The sequence below is a fragment of the Equus caballus genome, chromosome 3 (assembly GCF_041296265.1).
Source record: "Equus caballus isolate H_3958 breed thoroughbred chromosome 3, TB-T2T, whole genome shotgun sequence".
Classification (NCBI taxonomy): domain Eukaryota; kingdom Metazoa; phylum Chordata; class Mammalia; order Perissodactyla; family Equidae; genus Equus; species Equus caballus.
In genome coordinates this window covers 22,750,467-22,766,079 of record NC_091686.1, presented here as the reverse complement: position 1 = coordinate 22,766,079, position 15,613 = coordinate 22,750,467, and the positions used below count along the sequence as shown (strand labels likewise).

Below are 15,613 nucleotides of genomic sequence, written 5' to 3'. Positions count from 1 at the left end.
ACTCAACAAAAGTTGGCTGAACCCCTGAATAACACAGAGGAAGAGTATGTTATGTACTCCAGAATAGGAAACAACCTTTTTTTTTTTTTTGCAGTGAGGATGTGTTTTACCTGAAAATGCTTTGTGAAGAAACGATTAAAAGAAATAAAGTGCAATCTGTGACCCTAGAGGAGCTAAGCAATGGACCAGCTTCTCCATCTTGTCTGTTGGGAGACAAATTTCTTGTTGTTTCCTATTTCACGAGGAGAAAGCTGTGTATCACCTCCTAATTAGGTGACACCAGCAGAAGCTCAGGCAAGCATCATTTCTTATTCACAAAGTCTGCATTTGTGAGGTAGAAGAAGCTTGTAAGTGATTCCAGAAGTTTCCTTTAGGTTTTTGATGGTTTCCAATCTCCACAATCTCCAGGAGGAAATAGGAATAAACAGACATGTGATTTGGATCTGATTTAATGTTAAGTAGAATGGTGATAATATCAATAAGAACAGCACATCAGAGTTGCTGAAGATAAATTCAGCTTTTTTATTGGTACATAAAAACATGATGATTATAAATGTGATGCTGTTGTGTCAGGCTGGGAGGGGAAGGAACCAGGGATGTCCCAATGCCTGGATAGGAGAGGCAGCTAAGAGTGTCTGTAGAAACATCCTTTTTGAATAAATATGAACTGAATACTGCTAAGCGTTAATAAGAGGCTTAGCATTGGCTGAACGCTGGGTGTCCCTCTACTGGATACTTGCTGGCTGGTCACTGTCGACCCCGGGGATGAGAACCCCACTTTAAATGGCATTTTAAGGTTAGGTTCATGGTAGCTGTAGAAACAAACAAAACTGATCAGAGCTGAACCTTGAAAGCAATGATCGCTGCCATGGTAACTCAGCGCTGTATGAAATCCTTGAGAAACCACATCTTTCCTTCAGATAAATGTCAAGGGACTCTCCTAAGAAATAGAGAGAAGATTTATTTAGGATGAAAATAGCCTCTAAATGTGCTGTCCTCTTACCCTGGGAGTAGCAGAATAGCCTTCGAGTATCACATCGATTGTCTGGCCTGGGTACAGCTCCATCCTGATGGGGTGGAGCTGAAACACGGGGCTTTGGGAATTCCTAGGCTCCTGGGAGCAGTGGGGCTGGGGCTGGCTCTTAGCAAGTCCCTTCTTAGCCAGGCCCTTCTTGTTCAGCTTGTGCTGGGGACAGAAATCTTCGTTCATCCAGAACAACTGTTGGGCCCGACGTCCCTTGTTAGTCAACTTGAAGCGGTAATAATAGGTGTCTAGGCTGGAAAAGAGTAAGCAGGAATTGAGAGGACTCAGCGTCACGGTGTTCTGTTCAGCTCTATACCCTTGGGATTTACTCCTCTGAAAGTACTTAAAAAGTGACAAATGAAATATACATTATTTTAAAAAAAATTTAGGAAGGATAAATCATGGTGCTACTAGGAGCTACCACAGTAATGGGACAAAGCAGACTTCATAGACTTGGGTTAGGGACCTGGATTGGTTCCTGAGTTGCCATCACCAGGGAAGGGGCTGTGGGAAAGCGTCCCCACCCATCCTCGCTCTTTCCCGGCAGGTCAAGCACACCACAGAACATCTACAGTTCATGTGAAAACCACTCTGATGTGAAATGGTTCTGAGGAGTGAAAGGAGGGCAAAAACACCTACTGGAGGAGAAGTATATTTCAAACTGCGCTGAGTAAGTTTCCACTGACTGAGTGAAATGTCTTGTGGTAGGCTCAATTTGAAGGGAACTTGGAGGAGAAACGACACATATCTTCCAAGCCTTACCAGAGGTCAAGGGGACTGTAAGGGGCCAGAACACCACCTGGACTGGTCATTTTTCTCAGACTAATGTGCTTTAAAGATGCTGCTAGCTCATTTATTCATTCGGCTATTCCACAAATGTGTATTAAGGACCTCTTGATTGTCTGGCTCTTTGCCAGACACTGGGATTTCTAAGATCTTGGAGATGAGTCAAATGTGTGTGTGCGTGGGTGTGTGTGTTTTACTGATTTATAAGCTTACTTTAAAATATTTTTTTCAGGGAGAAAATTCATCTAAGGACTGTTTTTTAATGTTTTAAATTTGATTAGGCTTTGAGATTTCATTCCTTCTATTCCTCATCAGGAAATGACATCTATCTAATAAGTAGTTGAAACATCAGATAGGTAATAAGAAAGAGTATTTGCCAGTTGTCAAGCGTAACCATTTCTATCTAATTATGCATTCACAGAGTATGCTTATTGGAGTCTGTACTCTGTAGTTTGACTTCATGGCTAAGAGTAGGCTTTGTGGAGAACTAATAAATAATAGAAACTGTTTATAAACTAGGCAGGGTCTGTGTTACTTATTCACACTATATCTTTCAATCATCCCAGCAACCCAGTAATAATAAGTATATTTACTCTCGTTTTATAGATGAAGAAATAGAAGCTCTAAAAATTTAAGGGAGTTGCCCAAAAACATGCAATCAGAAGAAGTGGCATATGGGTATTTCTTTAGACTCTTATGCCCAAAAAGTTGGCAAACCTTTTCTCTAAAGGGCTGAATAATAAATATTTTAGACCTTTTGGGTGACACGGTCTGTCACAACTATTCACTTCTCCATCATACTGTGAAAGAAGCCATAGAAAATATATGTACACGAATGGGCATGGCTGTCTTTCAATAAAACTTTATTTATAGAAACAGGTAATGGGCTTCAGTCTGCCCATCCCTGCTTTTGAGGATTCTTCTGCAGGTTTCTGGTATCATGGTTTTACGTCAAAAAGAGTAACAAGAGGGTTTAGGCACAGGAGAAGTTGGCAGCTAAAAGCTACAGTTTGCTTCTATATTCACAGAAAACTATTAGCTAACTCTCTAATTCCAGGCAAGTGTCAGACTATCCTTTGGGACTATTCAGCACTATTTGTAGATTAAGGAGAACACGTAATTAAGTCTGGTTTGCAGCATATTGTTTTCTATAATTATATTTGAGTGCACTTAACAAAGAAATTTGGAAATAGAAACATGGTATACAATATGAAAATTCCTTTGCTTATGGCCAACAGACAGGCAGAGAGCAGCGTCTTTATATCTAGTTGACACAAAAACCGTAATTGGATGCTCCTCTGAAAACATGCAATTCATCTAGCTAACTTGCCTCTTAATTCCTATTGGTTTGTGGTATTTTCAATCAAATGCCATGTTTTGTAGATGGAGCAGAGGAAAGGAGGTGTGGATGGGCTTGTGCGAGGCTCCTAACTGATTTTTGTCAGGCACATCTTCTCTAAGCACAATGTGTCCGTCTTGGTTTCAGGGCCTGTTAGACCAGATGGCAGGAGCACACTTTTGAGATCTGTTCACAGTATTGCAAAGGACAGGCCAAATTCAACTGGGCCCCGAGAGTCGAAGAGCGACAGCTGCGTGACTTTTCTGAGGAACTACAAACAAATCACACATATCCTCCACGGTTAGCATTCGAACCTCATACATTTTTAGAGTCACGTTTAGATCGTTCTGCTCAGAGGTGTCTATACTGTACCACCTTTTATTTAAATATTTAGACTCTCTAGCTTTTCGGGTGGAGTCGTTTGCAACCATCTCAATTGTTTGTGCTATCGTGGGAGGCAAGCAGAGGACATGGTACCAAAAAAATTACTGGTCTTGCAATACATGATAAGATACATTTGCAATAAATTTTTACATTCCTAGATATACTCTACTTAGGTTACCACTAAGATGCATCTATTTTCTACATTCACGGAGAAGGATTAGCAGTGTATTGGAATCAAAGAGGAGACATCATGGTAGAGATTCTAAATTTGTCACAGGAAAGCCACTACAACTTGAGAGAAGAATGCATTTCCTAGGAAGCATCTCTTCTCTAGTGTAGAGGGACACAGCTTGGAGAATGTCACCAAGCTATGACTACGAAGTTTCTTCTTGTGGCTGATGGACCCATCTGGAGGGGGAAAAGTGAAGATGGGAAAAGTGGGGGTGCTCAGGAGGCTAGTTCTATGTACTTAAAAATAATTTTCCAAAGTAGAAGTGATGCTCAGCTTATACAACATATGTGATATCTAGAAAAATTGCTCCATAACATTTCCCTACCTAAAATGTGCTCCCAAATTGAGTTCTGGAGCAAAGGGCTTATCGGAAACAATGGTGGAACCAATTCCTGAAGCCAGGACAGGAATCCGGTAGGTGTTGCTGTTTTCAATGTCCAAAACGACTGTGTCTTTGAATGTCAGTATGTCATTCAGGTTGGCGGTCAGCGTCAGTTGAACATCAGTTTCCGGCGGAACCATGCCTTCACTGGGTTCAATCGTCCAAAGGGACTTTTTGTGTGCCTGCAACACAAGACTACAAGTTAACAGTGAAGATATTCTTGGCTTTTTGTTCTGCACATGTCAAAGCCCTCTATACTTCAAATAGCTGGCACTGCAGAACTCAACATCAGAGATAAACATTATTTTTTCAAATCAAGGCAGCTGGCTGTTTGTTGGCTTTTCTTTTTTTTCAAAAAGCAATCTGATTCTGAAGAGCAAACCTACAATTCTACTTCTGAATGCTCTGTGAAGATTCTTTACATCTCTTTCTCAAGATGACAGCCCAGTTCTCTAACAAGCTTATACTAATTATCCGCTCTAATCTCCAGATTCTGAGATACCAACAGAAGGTACGAAGTCCTTCCTGGAATTTGGAATTTTTAACAGAAATGTCTTTCAAGTGCAAAGTTTCTATGATGCTATAGTGAGGACGAACAGCTTTCATCAATGAACACAATATAGGAAGTTCTCTTGATTTCTACTATTTCATAATAGTCGACAGAGTTTCATTTGCTAAAATTCTGAACTTATTTGAAACATACGAAAGGACTAAATTAGAGTTGAAAGTGACTCCCGCCAATCTGTTCCCTTTAAGTGATTAGACCCTCAGAGCTCACTCCCTTCTTTCCTTAAGGTCTTTGGCCAAGCAATGCCCCTCAACGAAGCCCACTCTGACTATCAAATGTTAACTGCACACCTTCCCCCAGCACTCCTGATCCTCTTGACCCTTTTCCATTTGCTCCCTTAGTGCGTCTCACCTTCTAACACAGGGCATAAGTGACTTATCTATTGGGCTTGTCTGCCTCTTTGCACTAGGATAGAGCTCTCCATAGAAGGGATTTTTGTCTTTTTTGTTCTTGTTGGTATTGTACACTGATCTATCCCCAGCATCTACAACCATGCCTGGTACATAGTAGGTGCTTAATAAATCTTTGATAAACTAACCAATGCATCTGCCCTTTAATCAAACCCTTTGATGTTAGAGAACTCATTTCTCATCTAAGGTAACTTATTCCAGGTTTTAACAACTCAAACTATTAGATATCTCTTCCTTACATTAAGTAGAAGTATATATTTTTTGGATCTTCCATACATTGGTATTTGGTCCACTCCCTTGGAGCGAAACAGAATAAATTGAATCTCCCTCTTTTGTGTAAAAGTCTTTCAAATCTTGCATCCCAGCTTTAGAATAAAATGTCATATGGCACAATCAGGCTCCAAAGTGAGTTGAAAACTTGGTTAAGTTCTCAAATTATAAAAAATGACTCATAATATAAGCACTTTATTTAATCTAAAAATACAAATTCTGCTTCTTTGATGGTAATCTATCTATTTTCTAAGGCTGCTCTTAAGATTTTTCTCCTTGTATTTAATTGTTTGTAGGGCAGGTTCACTATAAGGTGTCTAGTTATGGGTTTATTTGCATATCCTGCTTTGAATTTGGTATGTTTCTAGAATCTGTGGTTTGACATCTTTTATTTCTGAAAAATTCTTCGCTGTTATCTGTTTAAATAGTTTCTGCCTCATTCTCCTTCTGCTGTCCTTGTACTACTTCACTTATATACATGTATGACTTTCCTAATGTATCCTCTCTGTCTCAGCCTCTCATCTGCATTTTCCATTCTTTTGCTCTCTGTGCTTCATTTTGGATGATTTCTTCCAAGCTATTTTCCAATTCACCAATTCTTTCTTCAGCTATGTGTAATTCACTGTTATACACACCTATTATGGTCTTAATTTTGTTTTTTGTACTTTGAATTCAGGTTTTATTGTTTATAATTTGTACACATTTTTCAGCCTGAGATCTTTTAAAATTCTGATTATGACATTCGACTTATTAGCTACTCCTCCTAGTCATCTGCAAATTTGATAAGCAAATTGTTTTTTAGACTTTCCAAGTAAATGTAGCAAATACATATTCAGTGGTTCTGAGGTCCAAGTGTTGTGGGAGACACAAAAATGTCCAAAGCACATTTCCTGTCCCCAAGGAGCTGACAGTGATGACATTCAGGGAGACCATGTAAACAACAAAAATGCAAGTCAGAAGGAGGCTGGGCTGAAAGTGCTTCAGAGAAATTTAAAGAACAAGATGCTTTTCCAGAGCAGAGGATATTGAAACCTTTTGACTGTATGACAAATGTACCAGACATGTTCTTTTTTCTCCAAATGAGAAATTGGGCTTAGTTGTCAGCTGGTGTGATCCCTAATTGTATTATGCTATTGATTAATAAAATCCAAATTTATTCTACTATAATTTCATATGTAAACAATTATCTCAGAATTAACAAAAAGCATCATATCCCTCTTTTGATTGCTATATCATTTAAATCAATTCTGACAGTCCTGTTTTATTTGGGGGAACAAATTACTCAGAAATACTTATAAGGATTAATATGCAAAGAAAATACTTAGTGATGACCAACAATGCATTGGGAAAGGCTGAAAAAAGAAGAGATGTAGAGATCCATTTACAAACTTCCAGGACAATAACTGAGAGGCAAAGCCAAACTTTCCGCTTCATCAGAAAAGAGTTTGATTATTCCCTCGTGAATCTTCTTGGCTCCTCACACTCTTCTGAGTATGGAAGCTCAGAAGAAGCCCTCTAAAGAAAAGCACATAGAGAAAAACAGTAACTGAAAAACAAATGTAAAATATACTCTGTGGGCTGGATTTGAGAGGGCATTTCAGTCCAAAATTATCCCTCCTCCATTTAATTTCTCTAATGTACTTCTCCTAGCAAAAAGAAAGAGACAGAAATGTAAAAACACATGTAGTTGGATGAGGGTGTATGTACAATGTCAGGCTACGAATCAGAAACTTCCTGACAACTGTAGATTGGGTTTGGAATAGCGTTGCACTGATGATGTAAATAAAAAGAATATCCTTTGCAATTTGCAGGCAAGATTGAGAAATTTCACCTAGGCAGAATCTCACAGGGTGGCAGTGCCTTGGAACATCACCAAAATCCAGGTCTGGCCCCAGTGCAGCCTTGGAAACTGGATTTGGTCAGTGGGTCCTGAACGGTCACTCTCTTAGGAATAGGCTCACATGTACTTAAGTAAGGAAAATCTAACATTTAAACCCAAATGGCAATTTCCCAATTAACAATTGAGGAAAATCCTGTTAGACAGACCAGAATGCTAGTAACATTCATTCTTGGTTTGAAAGTCTACATGGGAACTAAATAATAAACTGCATTTTTAAATGTGAATAAATTAAATGAAGCAAAGATGAACAGTTCTCAAGGTTATAAATTGTTTATAACCAGGATGTAGATGAATGATGAGGAGGAAATTTTCTTTTAATTTTGGTATAGATTTAACTCTAAGTCAAGAGTCCTATTATTACTCATGATCTTTTAATGTAGGACATCTCTAGAGACATGGATATAAAAGAAAACAATTAAACATTAAATATCACACTAGTGTACTCCCAGAAAAAAATGTTGGTTCTTGTAGGACTCAATCTGTTTTTCCAAAATTTCTTCTCTAACTTTTCTACTCACAGCAAATTAGCCCCAGTAAGGTACTCAAATATTAAGAAAACAGTAAGCAAAGTCTGTCTTTCCAGAACATTAACTTATATTTGTTTATAACTTTATCTTAAAATATAAGTAACCAAAAAGATAATCCTCAGGAATTTAATCTTCAGTATTATAGATCAGTTATTATTGGCAAGAGAAACTACAAGGATTGAATGTCACTATATATATTCTGCTCATGTTTAGGTTCAAAGAAATAATTTCTTTGCATCTTCTTAATTTATCCACAAATGTTTTTAAGTCTATCTTATTCCATTCACAGCAATGTAGGCTGCTTCCACCATGCTTAGAAACTCTTATAGCCTCTACCCATTGCCCAGTTCCAAAGCTGCCACCATATTTTTAGGTATTTGTTACAGTAGCACCCCACTCTCAGTACCAATTTCTGTCTTAGCTTGGACTGCTATAACAGAGTACCATAGACTGGGTGGTTTATAAACTACAGAAATTTAGTTCTCATAATTCTGGAGGCTGGAAGTCTGAGATCAGGGTGCCAGCATGGTCAAGATCTGGTGGGAATCCTCTTTTGGACTGAAGACTTCCGACCTTTTACTGTATCCTCATATGGCAGAGAGCAGAGCAGAGGAAGCAAGCTCTCTTGTGACTCCTATAAGGGCACTAATGCCATGCCTCAGGGCTGCAGCCTCATGACGTCCTCCAATCCTAATCACCTCCCAAAGGTCCCACCTCCTAGTACCATCCCATTGGGGGGGTAGGGTTTCAGCATATGAATTTTGGGAGAACACAAACATTGAGTCCATGACATTCTATCCCAGCCCTACCAAATTCGTGTCCTTCTCACATGCAAAATACATTCATTCCTTCCCAACAGCCCCAAAGCACACAACTTGGTTGGTGTCACAGGTTCACAGCTGGAGAGGAGTTTTACCTCGGGATGAATCTACCTTGAGTCTCACTCATACCTGATTTAGTTGATATTTAGATAAGACTCTGGACTTTAGACTTTAGAGTTGATGCTGGAACAAGTTAAGACTGTTGGGCTGTTGGGATGGAATGAATGTGTTTTGCATGTGAGAAGGACATGAATTTTGGGGGGCTAGAGCAGAATGTCAAGGACTGAATGTGTTCCCCCAAAATTCGTATTGAAACCCTACCCCTCAATGTGATGGTATTAGGGGCTGGGGCCTTTGGAAGGTAAAATTAGGATTAGATGAGGTCATAAGGGTGGAGCCCTCACTAATGGGATTAGTGTCCTTATAAAGAATTATGAGAGAGCTTGCTTCCTCTGCTCTCCTCTCTATCTTGGGAGAAGTTGGCAGTCTGCAATCTGGAAAAAGGCTCTTATCAGAAATCGACCATGCTGGCACCCTGATCTCAGACTTCCAGGTCTCTGGAATTGTGAGAAAGAAATTTCTATAGTTTATAAGCCACTCAGTCTATGGCAGTTTGTTAAAGCAGCCCAAACTAAGACATAGTCCCAAAGTGAAAATACTAACATCCTCTAACATATTAATCATAAAAAATAACACAAAAATGAATTCTAAAGGCTATAAATGCAAATTAAATTTTCTATAGACCTTTTTTATTAAGATTATGATAGTTTAAAACCTTGTGAAATTTCAGTTGTACATTATTGTTAGTCATGTTGTAGGTATCTATAGACATTTTTAAATGGACCAATGTAGCTTCATTTTGTGAGTTTTTATTACAGTAGATAGCAATCTTTGACTTATATAATTTCCAGTCTGACCTACATACTTAAAGCAATACATGGAAATAGATTTCTAATGCTTGAGTAACCAGCCCTTCTCCTTCCTTAGAACTACTAGTCTTACATTCAGTTTTTAGATTCTAGGCTACTATTTTAGATAAAGTAATGCTACTGCTGTAACAGAACGATCCCTGTTGCTCAATGCCTTAATACAATAGAGGCTTATTTCTGAATTCCAATTGGTGGCAGGAGCGAGGATGGGCTTCTGTTCCATTCAGTCATTCAAGGACCCCAGCTATACAGATTCTGACATGTTTAACTTGTGGCTTCTAAGCCACTCTGGACATTGACATCCAGTCCGTCAACAAGAGAAGAAAGAGAATGAAGGGTCACATGCTAAGATTTTATGCACCAAGCAGCCTGGAAGTGGTACACATCACTTCTGCCCACTCCCACTAGCCAGAACTCAGTTATGCAGCCATACCTAACTCCAAAGGAGGCTGGGAAATCTCTTCTGCTCTGGGTCCAAGAGTAAAGGGGGGTGGGCATGGTGAATTGATAGCTACTGTCTGCCAAAGCTACCTCCTTGGTTCAGTCTACTGCCATATCCTCAGGTCTTCCCTTCAACTGCCCTGCATCTCACATTTTGGAAGGTGAAGAGTTCGCTCCATCAGAACACAAAGGTGGGAGCATGACTTGGTATTTTAACTCCTATGAGCATTTCAGGCCTGGAGTTCATATCCCTCTGCTGTTCGGACAAATGGAGGGGCAGCTAGGAGATAAAATAAGAACGCTCCAGGTAAGATCATCTCACCCTGTGGGCCGTTCTTCCTAAATTTGTGGCCTTAGAGCACTCTATATAGTTTCACTCATTTATGAGACTCAGCTTACAATTAAAACATAAATCAATGCCATTTTTGTCCTTCCTTTATCAAAAAACAAATGCCTTTCAGAAGAGGGTACTGTCAATGTCATCTTTCCTATTATAACCATTTATTTTCCTTCACTAGCCGGTAGCACAGGTCGACCCTCTGTTCACAATGAAGAGAGGGTGTCACCAGCATAAGTGCTATTTCAAGTCAGGGGACATTAGTTTTCAGTGGATGCGTACCATTTCTATTCTGATTCCTGCTGACACAGGTTGGCTGCTCTGGAAAGAAGACCTGAAGTTGCTCTCTGGGGCTGAACTGGTAAGTTTTCTTTTTGATGAAGCTTATTAATCAATGTTTGGCATAAAACCAGGCAGCGAAGTATATCATAGAAGCCAAGAACAAGGCACATTAAAATGCCAGCTGCTAGGGTACTATGCTTACCGAAAGTCAGGCTCTGAACTGCTCTAACACCCTTGTCTCTCTTTGGTGTTTGACTTTTAGGAGTGTCCCTTGTTTTTTGGGGAGGACCTGGTCTATATCACATTTGCTGTTATTAGATGGCAAATTTGACTGGAGAAGGAATAAGTGAATGATTAACGTCATAGCTATGGAGACATTTGGTAACCTTCTCAAAATCACAATACAGCAGGACAAGAACCGATGGAAATAGGTTAGGAAGGAGAGCTCTGAAGGAAAAGAGATGGGGGTTCGAGTCCCAGATGTGCCACTTTCCAGCTGTCCGACATTGGGCATGTCACTTAACCATGCTCAGCCTCAGTTTCCTCAACTGTAGCTTGTGATACTGACTGCACCTTCCATATGGAGTTGTTGTGATGGTTAAATCAGGTAGTGCATGTAAAACTCAGAACAGTGTCTGGCCCATAGTAAGTCCTCGTAAATGACACCTACTGTCATCATTTTACTAACAGTTTAAATGCCCCACGTGACATATAATTATGGGCTCAACAGTATTTGCTAAAAAAATAGATTACAAAAATGAGAAAACAAAGATGGATGCTAAGAAAGCATTTAATATACAATACTCTTGCCAGAAGAGAAGCATCTCATAAGGGTTTATGGTAGGCCAAATTCTAAGATGCCCCCCAAGATCTCCTGGGGTATAGTTATCTTCTCAATATCTCCCAGTTATTTAATCAAATGCTAATCTAGGTGCTGCTTGATTAGTAGCAGATGGGGAGATTATCCTTAGTGGGCCTGACTTAATCAGGTGAGCACTTAGAGGGCACTGGGCTCTTCCTGGTGAGGAGATTCCAATTGAGGGGACCTACAGAAGGGGCCACGTGGTACGGAACTGTGGGTGGGTCAACAGCAGCTGAGAGCCATCCCTGGCTGACAGCTAGCAAGAAAATGGAGGCCTCTCATTCAACTGCAAGAAAATAAACTCCGCCAACAACTGAGGGGGCCCAAAGGGGATCTTTCCCTAGTCAAGCCTCCTGAAAGGAATGCAGCTTGGCCCACACCTTGATTTCAGCCTTTTGAGATCCTAAGGAGAGGAGCCAGCGAAGTCATGCCTAGACTTCTGACTTCTGACCCACAGAAACTTTGTGTTGTTTCAAGCCACTAAATTTGTGGCAATCTGTTACACAGCAATAGAAGACTAACATAGGGTTTCACATATTTGCTCCAAAGATGATAAAAATGAACTTTCCCTAAGCCTTCCATTAAGACTTCAGCAACAGCTGCCTCTGTTATTTTCTGTGAATTGGGGCTAGAAAGCCAGAGTCATTACAGCAGCCCATGAGCATGCTCAGGAGGTTTGTATGCGCATGTGCACACGACTGTGCGAAAGATGGAAAAATTGCGCTATTTGCAAGTCAGAATTCCATGCCCTCTGGTGATCAGTGTTCAGCCCTCCCCACTGAGGTCCCACATATCTAAGGACAACATTTGCTTTTTATTTGACAATAGGGCATCAGCGCACTTCCCAGGCAGCGCTCAGCTCCCAACAGTCAGAGTTTTCCTAAGGTTCCTTATCATGTATTTAATATTTGCCATGAAAGACAGGAACACTATTGTTTGCCATATTGTTGTCATTTCAACAATAAATGAGAGTGAATACACTCAGGCAGAGCTCCTATTCTGTAGTGCTAATGACTGTGAAGCTTGAAGAAAACAGCACCGAGCACTTTTCTTCAAAATGACTCATTTGCCAGTTGAAATCTGCAAGAATTTCCTTCCATGGAACGAGAGCACACAAACAACAGGAACCAACGTGCAGAGTGAGGGATTTCTTTGGATTTATGCTATTATCTCAGCAGATGATCAATTCTTTGTGGGACAAGAACAATGAACAGTCACTGAGGTCTGTCTCCTTTTCATTTTCTAAATGGTATCTCTGGTCATGTGGGTCTCCTCCCTGAAGTGAGTCATTTTGCTGCTTAAAATAATTAACTGAAAATTAGGAGATGAAGTACAAAGGGCATGGCGCCAGAGCCTTACAAGAGAGGCGGAGAGGGTCATGATGAAAAGAGTGGGCTTTAGAGTCACATGACGTGGCGGTCAACTCTGGACTCTGCCTTTTGTAGCCAGGTGATCTGGGACTAATTTTAAAATCTAAGTTTCAGTTTCCTCACTGTTAAACGTGCTACTTGAAGATGAAATAAAATGGGTGCCAAGCATCTAGCACTTTGTCCACTACAGAGTAAATACTCAACAAACGGTGGTTATTATTAACGTTATCTTTCAAAACGTCACGTCCAGTTCTCCTTCCTGCTTGCGCCCTCCCCAGTCTACCCTGCTGGCAGGACTCTTTCACAGACCTCATTCTGTTCCTCTCCTGCTGAAGATACTAGATGGTTTTTCAATGTCTGGACCAATGGTACGAAAGCTTTTATCATCTTTAAGAATGCTATGGAACCCCTCCGTAGACAATGGACACACACACACACACACACACACACACACACACACCCCTAACTTTACATACAATTTCTAGGGTCCATGGACCCCAAACATGGTGAGTAATTGTCACTTTTTCCGTTTGAAACATGGCAGCCTGCAGTCAAGACTGGTACACCAGATAGGAGCCTTTGGTCTGGAGGATCTATTCCAAATTCTTCATAAGAGGGCCCCAATGCACTTTTCCAGGTTGACTTCCTAGGCACTGTCAATTTCCATCATGCATCCTTGGCTCAGTCACACCAGATCATTCACTCTTCCCAAGTGCGCTGTACATCATAACTGCATTTACCTCTGCTGTTCTCTGGAAATGTATGCCCCATTTCCCTATCCTCCTCCACCTTATCCCTTAAGTCTCCACTCAAATGTTCCTACCTATGAACATTGTTAGTTTTACAGAAGTCATCATTTCCTCCTTTGTACCTACATATCATAACATAGCACACTGTAATACTGTTCTGGCTGTGTATTCATTTCTTTCTTGAGATGATAAACACTTTGAAGAAAGAGACCATTTTATTTACTTGTATGTCTCTCACTTCAGTTAGCACAGTACCAGGCATGGGGAAGGTGCTCAAAAAATATTTATTTGCTGGTCAATAACCATATGAAAAATGTTCAGCCTCACCAGTAAGCCAAAGAAACACAAATGAACAATACAACATTTTTTCATCTGCCAGGTTTGGCAAAAACAAACAAAACATTGGCAAGGGTTTAGGAGGGGGTAACATTCTGCAACACTGCTGCGGGCAGGATATAAATCAGTACAAATTTTCTGGGAAATAATTTCATAAGATGTTTCAAGACTTTTAGTTACATTCGCACTATTTGCCCCAGCAATTGCACTTCTAGAAATTTAGTCTAAAGAAACAGTTAAGGATGTGGGCAGCAATTAGGACAGGAGCATTGTTTACAGTGATGAAAAACTGGAGACAGCCTATCAGTAGGGGATTAGTTAAATCAACTGTGGAAGAACCAAATGATGCAATAAACTCAGTCACCGAAAATGATCTGAACAGGAATGTTCTTTAATAATTCATTTCGAAAGTGACTACGCTACACTGCTGAGTGAAAATAGCTGGTAATGAAATAGTACTATCCCACGGGAGGGGGTGGGAAGACACAGACAAACCCACATACATAGTCAAGTTTCAGAAGGTGTACATCAAAAATTTAATAGTGGTTATCTGCAGGGTGGCACTATGAGGGATTTCTTTCTTAACTTTAATTTCCGTTTGTTCTATAAGGATGATGTTAATTGTGTAAAAAGAAGACACACACTCATATTTATTGAATAAATAACTCATCCTAAAAGGATATGATCACTCTTTCTCTTCAGAGCCCATCTAATGTTAACACTATTTGCTCTCTTGCGTCAGTTTCATTCCCAGTTTTTTTCTTTCTTGAAGCTTTTGCTTTAAAAATAAATAATACATGTACACAGGGTAAAATTTAACTGGATTCAGGGTTAAGAGTCTCTCTCTCACTTGCCTGCCTGTGGCCACTAGTTACCATGCCCAGAGGCAGCCACTGTCAGCAGTTTTCTGCGCATCTTTCTAGAGATACGTTATGACTTAAAAAAAGCATCTTTGCATATATACTTTTCCTACATAAATCACAGCATACTATACATACTGTCCTGCAGCATGTTTTAAAACTTAAAATTTTATTTTTATGAAATGTATACGTATACACAATTTACAAAGTCAAACGGTTCTAGAAAAGGCAGATTGTGAAAAGCAGTAGTCCCTTGAGCCCACTCCTGCCCTTCGCCATTATTCCCACTGTTGCCCAGTAATGGAGGCAACCACTGTCAATCCTTCTAGCATTTTCTTTTGGTGTTTCCCTCCCTATCTCTAAGTATGCTACTGCTACTTCTTGATTTTTCAGTTTGAGCATTGTCTCTTTCCTTCTCTCTGTGGAAGTAATAACAGCTCTTTTCGCCTCATCTCTCCTTGTCTCTTTCTCTCTCCTTCACTGTCTTCTCCTCATCCTCCCAATGTAATTAAAACTTATTTTCTGGTGAGAATTTACACCATTATGAGCAAGCAAATACTATTCACAGCTGAGCTATGCAAAGTGTACTATGATTACATTTCCTTTGTGGTACAAACTTTCATTTTTCCAGGAATTATTGTCTTGTCTTTGCTTGGTTTTTAATGTATCTATCATGGACTCCTTCCCAAACTCTCAATTAAAACGTTCAATCTCCTTTCAATACTTTCAGAAACATCAGATTTTTCTACCAGTTCCATCTTCTTAGAGACAAATCTCTCCTGGAGCCATCTGTTCTGCAACTCC

The 15,613-nt window shown here is 39.9% G+C and overlaps 1 protein-coding gene across 6 annotated transcripts in view; it reads right to left on the bottom strand.

Moving 5' to 3' along the window:
• The window catches only part of HYDIN (HYDIN axonemal central pair apparatus protein), a 335,806-nt gene that overhangs the window by 162,144 nt on the left and 158,049 nt on the right, over positions 1-15,613 (bottom strand). For all 6 annotated transcript variants that reach the window (XR_002806835.2, XM_023637294.2, XM_023637295.2 and 3 more), the window contains exons 19-20: positions 4,091-4,329; positions 1,004-1,277 (exon numbers count right to left, since the gene is read on the bottom strand). Coding sequence is in view for 5 of the 6 variants with exons in the window: in XM_023637294.2 (XP_023493062.2) it covers positions 1,004-1,277; positions 4,091-4,329 (513 nt within the window). In the remaining variant the exon portion in view is untranslated. The remainder of the gene's footprint in view (positions 1-1,003; positions 1,278-4,090; positions 4,330-15,613) is intronic.